This window comes from Phytophthora cinnamomi (assembly GCF_018691715.1).
Source record: "Phytophthora cinnamomi strain GKB4 chromosome Unknown Contig16, whole genome shotgun sequence".
NCBI lineage: Eukaryota > Oomycota > Peronosporomycetes > Peronosporales > Peronosporaceae > Phytophthora > Phytophthora cinnamomi.
This window is the reverse complement of record NW_027150949.1, coordinates 129665-143833: the sequence shown is the minus strand read 5'-3', so window position 1 is coordinate 143833 and position 14169 is coordinate 129665. Positions and strand designations below refer to the sequence as shown.

Sequence of the window (14169 nt, the reverse complement as noted above, 5' to 3'; positions counted from 1 at the left end):
AAGCAAGCAATAATGCGCCTGCCCTGGATAACCACTCCGCCAATCTGCCGTCCACTCGCATCAACGAAAACGTGAAATGTGCGGGTGTAGTCAGGAAACGCCAACCACACGTTGCGAGCCAGTGCGGTTTTGATCTCGTGAAAAGCTGCTGACGCCTCTGGTGTCCACACAAACGGCACGTTCTTCGAAGTCAGCCGATTGAGCTGCGCTGTAAGGGCTGACTTGTTAGGAACCATTTCACGATAGTAGGAAACCATACCGAGGAACCGCCGTAGCTCCTTCTTGCTGCGTGGCTCCGCAATTTGCAGGATGGCATCGACTTTCTTTGCTTGTGGCTGGATCCCGTTAGGTGTGAGAGTAAAGCCCAAATAGTCGACAGATTCCCGCAAAATATGGCACTTCTTGGCATTCAAAGTGACGTCGTACTGGCGAAGACGCGTGAACACAATGCGTAAATGTTCCAGGTGCTCTGTTTCATTCTCCGAAAAGACCAGGATGTCGTCCAGGTACACAATGACGAATGGTTGATCTCCAAGAATTCGCTCCATGGCTGCCTGGTACTCATCTGGTGCTGTCGATATCCCCATCGGAAGCCGTTTGAATTGAAATTTGCCAAAAGGCAGACAGAAGGCGGTAGCCGCGCGGCTCTGTTGGGCCAAACATCGTGCAAAATAACCCATATTCGCATCAAGTGTGCTCATACACTTAGCTTTTCCAAGCCGCAGCAAAATTTCACGAATCTTTGGCACGAAGTAAGGCGAGCGGCGAAGAAAACGGTTGAGACGACGAAAGTCCACTAGAAGCCGTAAATCTCCACTTGGCTTGACCAGGAAGAATGCTGGCGCTGCTGCTTCGGAGTCATAAATCTGCTCCAGTACATCGAGCTCGAGGAGCCGCTGGATCTCCCGTCGAGCTGCATCTTCTTGGCTGCGTGCGATCGAGTAGGGCTTTGCGTGTGAAGGCACGTAATCTTTTGTCAGTGGCAAAACATAGTCCGGCAAGCGAATTCTCCCGAGGCGTCCGTTGTACAAATCGAAAAATTCTTCGAGGACCTTGAGGTAGCAGTGCTGGATAGCTGATTCGAGATGCACTGGTAGCAGGTCAGCAGGTTTCAAGTCATGGACATCTCCGGCAAATAGCTCATCCACTTCGTCGGTGGCGACAGCCACTAGTCCGCGTGCACCAGATGATGGTTTCACACCTTCCTCGGTCTGGATAGTCATTTCACTTCTGTCCCAAGACACTTTTCCTGCTCCAAAGTCCACAACTAGCCCCAGCGCCGACATTATATCGCGACCAATCACCATTTCGTCGCGGAGGTTGGGCAATACCTCGAAGTCGTGAATGATAATTGAATCGCGCTTGAGATTTGGAATGCGGAAGCGAACAGTCATTCGTCCGGTGCTGCTTGTGTTCCCTTGCGCCAATTGGTACGAGACACGAGAATCTTGCAGTTTGCCGCCTTGGGTTTGGAGTATCTGCATAAAGTCGCTGCGGATGATGCTTCGCGAGCATCCCGTATCCAAGAGCGCGTGGTAGCGGGTTTTACCGTGCTCTAGCTTGATCGTGATTCTCATGGGCGGTTCTTGAGCGGGCCGCTGAGCGTTGAGACCGAGAAACATGTATTCCTCGTCACTGGAACTGTCGCTACGGTGGGTACGCTGTTCCACTCGAGTTTGCGCTTGACGGCGAACTACTTGTCTGTGTCCGCCGTGACGTTGAGCGTTGTTGCCATGCTGGTGATCAACTTGCTGGTGTTCTTCTTGTTGGTTGTTCTGCTGCAGAGCGCGACAGTCCTGCGTGTTGTGCGTTGTAGTCCGGTGAAAGCTGCAATACTTGTTGCTAGTATTGTTGTTGCCGCTGCCATCGTTACTTCCACGGCCTCTGTTGCCACCCCGATTTTGCTGGCGATTCTGGTTGTTGCGATTGTTGTTGCGAGTATTGTAGTTGCTTCGACGCCCGTTGCCTCGCGAGTTGTGATGACTGTTGTTCCTCCGCTCTTGGCCACTAGATCCACTGGCACGGTGCAGACGCTGTTCGCCCTGCTCAATGCGCTCGAAAAATGGAACAAGCGCAGCGACCGTTGTATACACTTGGCCACTGGCGTCGTACTTATTTTGCCAATCATAGGGTAAACCGCGCTTGAACAAACGACAGAGTGCGTCCTCGCACATGGGGGAATTCATACTCAGTCCAGCTAGGGTGTTCTCCATTCGTGCCAACGCTCGAAAGCGCTTGCTGTACTCAGCGAGCGACTCGCCGCGGGTCTTCTTGATTTCCCAGAGCTCCTCCTGGAGCTTCTCACTGTAGTCCACGGGCAGGATGACTTTGGACGCGGTGTAGAGAGTTTTCCAAAACTCGTCTTCCATACGCACGTCATCGTCGGTGATAGAGGCATCGTCGAAGGCATCGCGGAGATCGCCTTCCAGTAGTAATGTCGTGTTAAGAAACTTGTCCTCCGCGTTCCAGTGCTTGGTGTTGCCGAGCTGTTTAAAGTGGTACACCCACTCCAGAAAGTCCTTCGGCCCGCCGTCGATAAACTTGGGCATCTTCTTCGTCACCACCTCTTCTTCGACACCCTTCTCCTTGTCGGCCGGGCGTACGGTGATGGAGTAAGTCAGGTAGCGTTCTTTGGCATCCTTTTTCCCGGAGCCATACATCGTAGTAGCTCGTTCGCAACGACTTGGACGCCACCAGCGCCAGCGCTAAATAAACTACTGCACCTATAGCCAAGTCGACCACTTCGAGGAGTGAACCAGACGCTAGATGAAGTTCAGAAACTCTCCGGAAGTTATTAGGCGATCAATGACTTCGACAACCAGAACGAGAGGTCTGCGCAACGATGCCACGGTGAAGATTCTAACGACGTTGTCCTCTACGTATGGAGAAGCAGTGGGCAAGCTAGAGGCGTCCATTCAAGGTGATATCAAGAACCTCACGGACTGATACGGAGGACGAGGTGGAGATCGACATGTCGACGATCATTGGGTTCGGCGGAGATGAAAAAAATCTATAAAGGCATGGTTGAAGATGACATCCCCGTGGCGGCCAAGATTTTAACGCGAATGTGAACAAGTCAGAAAAATTCCAAACACAATGTCTTCAACACGATGAAGGCTTGGTGCGTTTGAGCCATTTTAGCAACGTCTGCCGGATCTTTACAACTTCTTTATCATGATGGAGTACTGCGAGTTGGGGTCACTTGATACATACCTCGGACTACATGTAGAAGGGGTCGATCGGTACATGATTAGTATTGAGGTCCTGCTCGAGCAATCTTCAACATGCATTCGAAGTTATGTTTGTGGCGATAACATTCTACTGCCCGTAGGTGCCATCCCGCAAGCAAAAGTTTGCGATTCTGATCGCAGTTTGACTGGAGAGTGCTAAAAGACTAGTGTCTCGTGAAAGACACAGGGGGTCGAAATCACGGATGTCATACGTTATTTGGCGCAGGAATGTGTGGAAGGGAGGCTGCCCAATAGTAAATCCGACCTCTACTCTTTCGGAATGACACCCTAACCAACCCTTATCACGCACGCTGCGAACGCACAAGTTTGCTTTCGAGTTGCCTGTCCAAAAATTTGCAACAGCGCCTGGAAGCTAATTACTCGATGTTGCGATCCAGCTCCAGAACAACGCCCGACCATGGAAAAGGAAATGGAAGCCTTGAAAATTTCAACTTGACATCGTTGGCAACCCAATTACTGACAAGCACAACGTACTAGCCAATGCAATCGTAGGTGTTCAGGCTGATCAAATCAAGGTATTGGTCCCGATAAAGCAACTTTCACCAACGCACGCTGATGAAGTACGTCTCGAGTAATCCCCAACTTGTATCAAGAAAGAAAAACATTCGAGTAGCAAAAGTTCCAGCTCCTGGATCGGACTTTTATCGTCATTGATTTAAGTGCACAAATATTTTAAGTGCACAAATATCGGGTATATCTATCGACAAACATCAATAGCACGTGGTAACCTCTCTCGTGGTAAAGTTGACTTTGCAAATGCAGTGGTTGTTTGAGCCAGTGACGTACAGGTTGCCATCATCAAAGACGGTCGAGGTGAAGGTGCTGGCGCTGCCATTCGAAGTGAGCTTGACCATAGTGCAGCTGCCTTTATCCGCCATGTGTACGTTTCCATAGGAATCCACGGCGATCCCCGAATGCCTGACAATCCGAACGTGAAGAAGGTGCTGACGTTCGTGGCTGCGATTTAGCGCACTTTTTGTTGCTGTAGTCACTCATAAGAAGGTCACCACTGGGGCCCCAGGCAGGATGATACGTACCCCTGAAGGAATTCACTGTCATCGAAGCCCATGACACATCACAGATGTAACTGCATTAATTGAAAAGCTTAGAGAGACAATCTGTTATATGCCTGTCGCGAGTTTCACGCTGTACTTAGCGAAAGGTGGGTCCGAACACGCTTGGCTACAGAGCACCATCACTGAATATAAACTTGTCAAAAAGCACCAGCGTCCACAGGCAGCCGAGAGTATGCTGAATGAAGAAAACAAACTGAACGTGAACTACCGGCTAGGAGACCCCGCGTTTGGATTCAGAGGCGAAAGTTTGCGCGGTATTCGCGTTCTGGTTGTGTTGAAGAAAGAACTCAATGCGCGTGTTGCCATTTGCCTTTTGGGCCGTCAACTGTAGACGCGCACCTGCTCCCGAGAAAACGGTACCAACAAATCTTGGCGTCGAAGAAGAATCTCTGAGAGCCGGGGTACAACTATCTCGAGAACTCATCAGACTTGAAGAAACAGCTCGTGGACATGTGTTCGATGGGTAGGAAAGGAAGAGCTACATACTCGCGCTTCAACCTGCCACGGAAGAGCAACTTTCTGCAAAGACAAATCTTGCTACTACGCTGCATTTCATCAAAAAGAAGAGATTCTTACACTTGAGGTACTTAATGTACAAAGTTTTGCTGGTTGTAGTTCTATTGGTGCACCCCGCATGTGCACTCTACTGTGTTTTGATGCTTCCGAAGTGTGTTAGTGAAACACTGTGTAGAATTTTGTGTATTGGCTGCCTACTGGTGGCAAGGTCTGGGTGAAGAATTGGATGCAAGACTGAAAAGCAACTTCCAGCGATACACTCTCAAGTATGCAGCCCGATGGATGGAATGCTTCAATCTTCTAGGCAATTTCTCTTGTCGTCAGCTTGCACTCCTTCATACTAACAAATCTTGGCATTGAAGTAGAGCATTCGACGAACTCCTTGCCTGCTCAAGAAAGATAAAAAGAGAAGAAGAAAAAAATACGAGGCGTGTTTCGCGTTACGTACCGTTAGTATTGCTGTCTTCAGATCTGTCAAGTGCACATCGAGTCGTTCGTGAGAAGTTGAAGTCGTTGGCCGTTTGCCACAAACCGCAGTCGTCCGCTCGCCATACACACGCTGACATCGCCGCCACAAACAGAACGCTGTTTGTGGGAGCTGAAGCTCCGCCCCGCTTGTTTTTGTCGCTGACCCTTCAACCGACCAACCAGAGCGCGCTCCAATTTATGGCGCCGCCGCTCTTATTTAACTTCGAGGTTTAATGTCGCCGCGTCGACCCCGAGGTTTTTCTCGGTTTCGGGTGTCACCACTCAAACCGCGCCATTACATCCACACACAAACGAGAACGCTCCGGCCTCTCCCCTCCTCTCGTCCTCCCCCTCCACAGCCAGCATGGTGCAGGTGTCCAAGCCCCTGGTGATCGCCGGCGTGTCCGCCGTGGCCGCCGCCGCCCTCCTCGCCTTCGCGCTCGCGCGCGGCAGCAGCTCCAGCGTACGTAGCCGCAGCCAACTGGCAACAGCTCCAGCACCAGTCTTCTGGTGGTGGAGATACAATACATGCAAAATGGAGGTGTACCATGCGGAATGGTACACCTGAGGTTTTTTCTCATGGCTGTCAGCTGACCATCACTCCTGTGCGCATTCTGCCGGCAGTCCGCCAAGAAGCAGTCCGCGGCGCAGCAGGACGGCGTGCGCGAGGTGCCCAACCTGCACAAGGAGCAGCTCCTGAGCATCCTGGAGACCATTTGCACGCAGATGGGCCAGGTCGTGATGCAGCTGGCCAAGCTCGAGGCCAAGATCCGCCAGGAGTCGTCCCAGAGCGGGCGCTCGCTGCCCGAGGACCAGCTGGCCTCGTACCTCATGGGCCAGTTCGAGGAGGCCATGAAGGCCATCGAGGCGCAGGTCTACGCCAAGTTCCAGACCACGGAGGACGAGGTGAAGGTGGCCACCGAGTACTTCGAGGAGGACGGCGACAAGGACGTGGCCAACGCCGTGGCCAAGCTGCAGGAGCTCTACCGCGTCATGACCGGCGGCGGCTTCAGCGACGTGGAGGTGCCCGCCGAGCTCACGCTCGCCAAGTTCATCGCCATCATGCAGGAGACCATGGAGTCGCTCAACGTGGCCATGGAGGAGGTCTGCCTCGAGGTGAAGGAGCTCAACCCGGACAACAAGGAGGAGGCCATCAACCAGCGGTACGTCAAGCGCGCCGACAACCTGTCGGCCGAGATCCACGCCAAGCACGGCCTCACGCGCGAGGTGCTGCAGGCCGCCATGATGAAGTACCAGCAGGAGCCCGCCTTCCTCATGGCCATGACGGAGCTGCAGCAGCAGCAGGCCGAGCGCTTCGCCGCCGCCGCCGCCATCTTCAACGGCGAGGTCAACATGGGCTTGACCGAATAAGCCCCGTGTTTGCAATATCTACTAGAAGAATGGAAACCGATCACACAGCGACAGCCCGATTCAACCAACGTCCCCGCAGCTCCACCACGTACGCCTCCAGCCAAAACCCTCCCCGCTCTCTTACTACCGCTCGCTTCTCCCCAAGACGTTCCCGACGCCAGCAACGAACTCGTCAGTTTTCAGCGATCCAGCGCCGTCCTTGTCCCCGTTATGATCGCTCACTAGGAGCGAGGTAGGAGGCGAGAGAGGAGGCTTTGCGACCCCGTCATGGGCGCGCCTTTTTGATTGTCTGGCTGTGCGTGCGCGTCGGCTACATATTGGTTGAATGAGTTGTGCCGATCAGTCCCGCGTTCGTGTCCGATGTGTCTTATGTTGTCTGCGAGTGTCTAACCTTTGTGCCACTTTGTCGTGTGCGTTGTCTACCTGCAGCTCGTCTGCCGCGGGTGGACCTCAACTGCATTGAGATGCACTTCAAGTTGAAGTGAACGGTGGTTGTCCACCTTTCCGTGCCTGCAGACATGACGATTTCGACGGAACCTAGGGCTTTCATATTTTTAGGCGCCATTTATCATATTTATCACTGCAGGCCACGCTTGCTGCCAAGTTATCTGCGCTGCACCACCTCACCGCCAGTTCGCTTTTAGCTTGGGGGGCGGGCGGCATGCAGCAAGACCGGCTCGAAGGATGGATGGTGAGGCAGATCGAGAATGCCGACCTGGCCAAGGAGACGGTGATCCAGTTGCCAGCCCCGAAAGCCCCCACTGCCGCCCCCTTGTCGGCTCGAATCGCTCGACCATCGGCCGCTACACCTCGGAGGTTAAAAGGCGGGGTGGCTACTTCACGTCGCTCGGTGACAGTAGCTGCGGGGCAGGAAATGTGTTCTCTGCTGCCCGTGCAGTCACCTCGCCCTGATCGAGAAGCGGCATTGAGCTCCCCGAGGCACGAACCAGACGAAAGCGTCGAGAAATTGTGGCGCGCACAGTTCCGTGATCGACAGCAACCCTGTGTCGAGGGAAACCGCATCGATCGAACAAAAGTGTTGCACAATATGAAGGAAAAGCAGCAGCACGGGGAGGACAAAGATTCGCCGCTGTTCCTTTGGGGACTACCTCGCGAGCATATTCTCGACTTTATCCGTCAATCTGTGCTGCCATCGTCGTGGGCGTACGTCTCCACCTAATAGCTATCTACCAAACCAGTAAATTCTACTGCTCGCTGACAAAGTTGTCTTTGTAGCAACCCTGCTTCTAGGCCGTCGGGGGAATGGGAAGCTGTACGGAACGAGGAAGACGAAATTGAACGTGTTCGTCGCATTTTGTAAGTTGCTCTGTAGAGTTTTCCAATCTCTGTGTTCGTTTTAACCGAAGTGGCATTGTGCCAGATCCAACGCACTCGCACTTGCGCCCCCTAAACCGTCCAAGAATCCTTCATCTCCTCGAGCTCCGTCTCCTCCTCGTAGTCCCAGCAAAAGGGCAGAATCCGCTTCAAGCCCTTGCCGAAACGGGAGTACAATTGGCGCAACCTACATCTCATCTCCACCATCAAGTCCAAGAGCTTCGCGGGTGACTCCGCGGTCTGAAGAGAGGTACGCAGCTCGGATATAAATTACGACCGTTGTGTGGCTGGGATAATTGACCGTGCATATACTGTGACAGAATCCACAAGTTCATAGCTGAACTCCGTACCGATCCAAGTCTATGGGCAGCATTCCAAGTAAGTTTAGCCTCTGAATGAATTGCTTGGAGAATCATTGAGTTTTACCTTAGTTATTGCATTGCAGCGCGATGTCGAGCAAATTCATCACCAACATCGCCTGGTAAGATGCACCAGTTGTTGCTGTATATTCTCGAATTTGACTTCTTAACTCAATTTTTGCTCTTTAAACAGAAAAATTACACGCGAGATGTAAGCTAGCTTGTCTTTCGGTGTCTGTTGCTCCAGCTTACTCAGCTCGTTGCTACAGAAAATTCGAGAGAACAAGGAGCGCGCTAGCACTCCAAGATCACTAGAAGCGCATGAGCTCAGGTTGGTACTCATCTATTCCACACAGCCTACAATTCCTTTAAACTGACCGTCTCCGACACCTACCATGGCGTGCTAGGAAGAAACAAGCGGCGGAGAGAATGGAGCGTACTCAGCGACAGCGCGAGCAGATTGTTCAACTAGAATACGAGCGATTGGCAGCAAAACGCGAGGCTTATCTGCGGCGAGTCAATCCTACACGACAGCTATCAGCTGCCGAGCTTGAGTTGACAGTTCGCTATCGGCGGCGCAAGATGTGGCTACACGTTGTGTCTTTCGCTGCGATCGCGCATCGGTGGCACAAACAACTTCTACAAACCAAACACGTGGTGTTGATGGCACGGATCAAGCGCACAGCTGCATCTACAATCCAGCGCATTTGGCGTAGATGGAAATGGCAGCATGCGTCGAAGCACACAGTCGTTATCTACACCTGGTTGCGCAAATGCATGTGGAAGTTGCTGCTGCGAGTGCGTTGTCGTCGCAAGGCGCGGCATGCAATGCTGTTGCGGCAGTTCATGCTTGACCACTTCACTGAGAGCCATGCCACGCGAAATTTCAACCGGATGATGATCCAGTGGCGCAGCAAAGTCATCCGCGCTCAAAAGGCTGGAATGTAAGTTTGCCGAAATGAGGCACAAAAAATACTTGGGACTAACACTGGTTGACCTAAATTGCTTTGTTTAAAGGTCCTTTATCAGCTGCAATCGAGCTCGAATGCAAGCTTTATCGATCTGGTGGGACGAAGTGGACCATGAGCGGCAGCGTGTCGATCGCCAGCAGAATAGCAACATCGACGATGGCCGACGACTTGCTACACGGAAGGATTCCGGCCGCAACCTTCTTGGGCCTGCTCCTGGGTCTGCCGGTTCAAACAGAAAAAGTTTCTCACAAGCAGGCTCGATCGCAATACTGGGAGGGATGGACGAGAAGTTGGCCACCATGCAAATGCTTCTCACACCCATCGAGCTTCAGCGTCTACAACAAAATTTGGGCCACGTTGTAAAAATTCCCAAGAGGTAAAAGAACCGATTACTATCATGTGTTTAGGTGCTTGGACTAATTTCTCTTTTATCGATCAGCATCAAGGTGCGGCTTCTGACAGAGCTACTCTCCAACGCAAGGAAAGATTTCAGACGCAGGCAGCAAGCTTACAAAGAGATGATGCTTTGTGCAAGTTACGCCAGGTAGAATTTTTCTTTTTGCTTCAGTGACACAACTACGCTAGTGCTAACCAAACTACTGGCTTTTGGGGTTGCAGAGAAGTAAAGCTGGAGGAAGCTCGCGCTATCGTGCAGAGTTCCGTGGATAGTAGTCGGAGCATGACACGTACCAGCAGCGTTAGCCGGGCTATGAATCCACCACCGTGCTTCTTGCTCTTTTCAGACCCCAACGGAGCCAAGACGATGGAGGCACTTGTGCGGCGAGGTGTACAACTCACTTTGGAGGCCGATCCGGAACTGAAAGCGCTCGTCACGCGTCAGCAAGAGCACCGCTTGCAATCGCCTCATATCTCTCCTCGGCGACCTTCTGTTTCGTTCTCGGGGGCAGCAGTTCTGTCTGGTAGTGCAGCCCCATCGACTCCACCTTCACTTTCACCCTCTCCAAGATACAGTATTTTGAAAAAGCCCACACAGAGGAATCTCTTGGCATCTCCAACCGTGTTTTCACCCTCAGTGCTTGCAGTCCCCGCTGACAAGCCAAGCACTGTACCTGAATGACACCAAGCTCCGCCACACTCCGCTGACAATGTTGAACAACATCAATGCATTTTAATTTATTAGCGGCGCGACATAATGAAACTGAGCTTACCACGTCACCGTGAGCGTCCCTCCTTTTCAGTGCAGACACTGCGACTCATCTCCTACGAAGTCAAACGAAGAATAAAGACGCGATGTCCCCCGAAACCGAGCATCGAGGCACCACAAGCGAGCAGCAAGCTAAGTTGGTGGGTTCCTTGTGATTATACTCTATCCATGTCTTCAGTCCGCGTGGGGGTGGCGGAGCTGCGCTGTGAGGGTGTGTTGGAGCCATCCGTGTTCGATGATCGAATCAATGCCATCAGCTGCGAATGGTTGAGTTGGCTATTCCGCATGGCTAGCGCCACGCTGCCGCACACCATTTGGTTAGCCGAACCGCGACTGTGGCCTTCGCCTTCCGTCTCACCGTCCTCCTCGTCGATGTCCTCGAATACGAAAATGCTGTCGTCCCACGAGAGGTTGAAATCGAACTCTGTCTCACGAATCGAGTTGTTGGGCTGTTCGCCACCGTGACTGAGCCGCACCAGCTCCAAAGGCACATCCGGCACCGCCGTCTTCGCCTGGTTTGTAAGTGCAGCATCTTCAATCCGCTTCGACTTGGGCGCACGACCACGAACTAATGTTACGAGCTCCAAGCTCAGCATCGGTGATTGCACGTCAATTGGAATTGCCTCGATAAGGCCGATCGGCTTCGAAATACCCTTGAAGCTGTAGTAACCATGTGCCTTAAACTGGAACACGGTTGAGCCTGGTACATCCTTGATCTTCTCCGTTTTTGTGATGATTTGCTGGCTGGAGCATACCGATTGCGCAGCACAGAACGCACTCCAGGCGTCACCACCGATAAGCACCTGACCACCATGCGCAGCCTTAGCAATACGCGCCGTCTGATTCACAATGTTGCCAAAGTAATCTGCGCGTCCACTGGTTTTGTGCGGACTTACACTCGCCGGCACACCAGTTTCAATACCCATGGACATCGAAAAGCGCAATTCCTGGTTCTCGTTTTCCATATTCCACTCGCGGAACTTCTGTCGGATGCGAAGCTGGAACTCACCGCACCACAAGATGGCGCTTGCGGGCGTGAAGAACGCCAGCATGAAATCTCCCTGCAACTCCTGACACTCGTAACCATTGTGTTTGCGCAGCAACTCGCGCGCCACCATGCACAGCGTCTTAATGCGATCAGCAAGTTCCTCCGCATGACACCGCACCAGTGGCCGAGCGCCTTCAATAAACGTAAACACCATCGTCACCGGCTTCTGCGCCGACGGGGCGTCACGCATACCAAGCGAGAGCTGGTGAGGGCTATTCAAGCTCGGGAACCGTCGCAACTCCAAATCTCTCGGCAGTAGCAACATTAACAGCACTTCATCACCCAGCACAGCATGGCAGCCCAAATCTTCCACCACAGGGTTGCCCAATTGCACGAGCTGTTCCTTTAACCGGTCCCAGACGTTGTCACTCAGGATAATTTGTCCTCCATGTGCATACTCGCTCACCGTCTGTGTCCACTTGACTGCTTCACACAACGACAGTTCCGGTGAAATATCCGGGTCTGCCGTGTGGATCACCATTCTGACCCGGAATCCACGATACAGCAACATGTTCTTCTTGGTCTTGCCATTGGTGGTCACCGACACTTCCCTCATGTCTTCGAACTGCTTCAGCAACTTATCGTTCCACGCCGCGTACACGAGACTAAGTTGCAGCGATAGGCACCACTTGGCCGCGTGAAACTCGGACGCAAACGCAATCACGAACAGCCCGGACCGTGAGTGGCTTAAAATCTCCTGTCCTCCGTACTCGGACGCGAGTCTGGACAGCACCGTGTGCTCGTAGAGCAACTTAGCGTCCTCCATGAGGTCCTTTGCTTGCGTCATCATCTCCCGGAAACCTTGCACGGAAACCTGCACGATCACGACCTTCTCCCACCGGACCGGGGTGAGGTCCCCCAGGTCGGTTTTAATCTTGTTCACGGCGGATTTTTTGCCCAAAATGGTGCCATTTGAGCCCACGCCCGAGTACTCGGAGCCGGAAACTTCCCCACTTTGCGTGCTGCTGCCACCGCCGCTCTCCGCCTCTAACCGGGTGAGGCGAAGCAGAGTGATGTTCTCTCTATCCTGCTTCTGTGAGTTGCCCTGCGTGCGCACGGGGCGCAGCCCGTCCTGAGTTGCCGCGATCTCGTTGGAGGCTAGTTGCTCCTTCTGGACACTGGCAGTAGCGTAGTCGCTGTAGTTGCCGCCGTCTTGGATATTGCCCCCGTCCGGCTTTTTAACACTCATTTTGCCGAGCGGGCGGGTCGGGTTCATCCCCACCACATCCTGTTGCTGCAAACTCAGTTCGCAGTCCAAGCTGTGGCGCAGCGGGTAATTTGCGTTGACGTGTCGCAGTGAGTCGCTGGAAGTTGCCGAGTCCTTATCTAACCCGCGCGGGCTCTGCGAGCGCACCCAGGGCCCGCCCTGCTCGCCGCCGCGCCGCGGGTCCTCGTCCAGCGCGTCCTCCTGGTGCACGTGCTGCAGGTACGGCGCCAGCTCGCGCACGATGTCGTTGCGCGGCAGGCACTTCTCCAGCACGCGCATGCAACACCACCAGCACATGGCGGCTCCCTGTCGCTTTAAGTGGTGCTAACCTGGATGAGGGGGGAAATGGTAAAACTCGGGGGGCCTGTGTTCGGGTGGGTGGGGCTGTTTAGAGAGTGCTAACCGCCTCTTCCCCTCTCGCTCCGCTTGCTTCCTGGGGGTCGTCTCGAGCGCTGCGGTGCGTTTCGCTCCGCTCTGCTCTCCTGCTTCTCCTGTGGCTGTGGCTGGCTGGCTGCGGGTTCCTCTCGCTCGCTCGCTCCGCTCCGCTCTGCTCTGCTCTGCTGCTCCGAGCTTCTTTTCCGCGGGCACCAGGTGTCTGGGTGAATGTATACTGGCGGGCGGCTCACTGGCGCTCTCTATTGGGGCGTCGTCCGGTCGTCGCACGGCTCTTCTCTGACCCCAAACCTTCGACGGAATGTGCAACCAGGACAAGCAGCGGCAATAACCTAACGCTTGCCGGCAACAAGCATGCATGGGCTCCGTATTAGCAAGCCCTCTCTCTTCGTCAGCCATCGGGGCGCTGACACGAACGCCGCCGATGCACCGTGCAGCACATGTATAATAGGCGCGGGCCAGAGTGACGGCGTTGTCCGGCCTTGTCGGCCACCGCTCCAAAAGTGCAAGGAAGGGGTCCCGGATTATGCAGGGCGTTTACGCTCCTCGGCACGCGCAGCGCGGCGCGAGCGCGCGACCCATATCCAGGCAGCGCAAGCCGTGCCGAGCTGCTGGGCTCGACGCGACGGCCGAGGTGACGTCGGCCTCTTATCCCGGTCGACGCTGGGCCGTGTGTTAAACATGGGAAAGCCGCGTCTTTGATCGCAGAAACGATGGCTGACTTGCTGGTTGATTGCCAGCGGGCCGTTGCCGCAGTTGCGGCTTTGGGTCGTGGAAGCGCCCCGAGCGGCTGAGGAATGGCAACACACAGCAAGCAAGCAATGCGAGGCGATCTCGCCTCCGTTGCCGCGGAACTTCAGCTTCGGTGCAATCTTTTTGGCGTCGCTCGGCGGAGGACGCTGAAGTGTCCGCACTATGCCGCTTCAACGTGTGATGCGTAAGCCGACTTAAGTCTGCGAAAAACGATCTTTTCGCGCGCGGGTTTTCGCAGATACTTGCGTGGTTTAGA

The 14169-nt window shown here is 53.8% G+C and overlaps 3 protein-coding genes across 4 annotated transcripts; 2 read left to right on the top strand and 1 right to left on the bottom strand.

Moving 5' to 3' along the window:
- Window positions 1-5675: 5675 nt before the first annotated feature.
- IUM83_02309 (Dehydrogenase/reductase SDR family member 13) lies at window positions 5676-6682 on the top strand (the record flags this gene model as incomplete). Its single annotated transcript, XM_067926218.1, has 2 exons — window positions 5676-5774; window positions 5936-6682. The coding sequence occupies 2 exons, from the start codon at window positions 5676-5678 to the stop codon at window positions 6680-6682; spliced, it is 846 nt and encodes a 281-aa protein (XP_067796498.1).
- A 661-nt stretch (window positions 6683-7343) lies between these two features.
- Window positions 7344-10168, top strand: IUM83_02308 (Dehydrogenase/reductase SDR family member 13; the record flags this gene model as incomplete). Of its 2 annotated transcripts, XM_067926216.1 has the most annotated exons (12): window positions 7344-7846; window positions 7919-7999; window positions 8064-8267; window positions 8338-8395; window positions 8463-8498; window positions 8570-8587; window positions 8646-8707; window positions 8784-9320; window positions 9394-9723; window positions 9787-9891; window positions 9966-10008; window positions 10091-10168. In XM_067926216.1, the coding sequence occupies 12 exons, from the start codon at window positions 7344-7346 to the stop codon at window positions 10166-10168; spliced, it is 2055 nt and encodes a 684-aa protein (XP_067796522.1). The 2 variants fall into 2 exon arrangements, with proteins under 2 accessions (XP_067796522.1, XP_067796523.1); XM_067926217.1 differs by lacking the exons at window positions 9394-9723; window positions 9787-9891; window positions 9966-10008; window positions 10091-10168 and having other exon boundaries at window positions 8788-8848.
- A 499-nt stretch (window positions 10169-10667) lies between these two features.
- IUM83_02307 (adenylate guanylate cyclase domain-containing protein) lies at window positions 10668-13064 on the bottom strand (the record flags this gene model as incomplete). The annotated part of the gene is made up of 1 exon (XM_067926215.1): window positions 10668-13064. One exon carries the CDS (start codon window positions 13062-13064, stop codon window positions 10668-10670), a length of 2397 nt encoding a protein of 798 aa, XP_067796600.1.
- Window positions 13065-14169: the final 1105 nt, after the last annotated feature.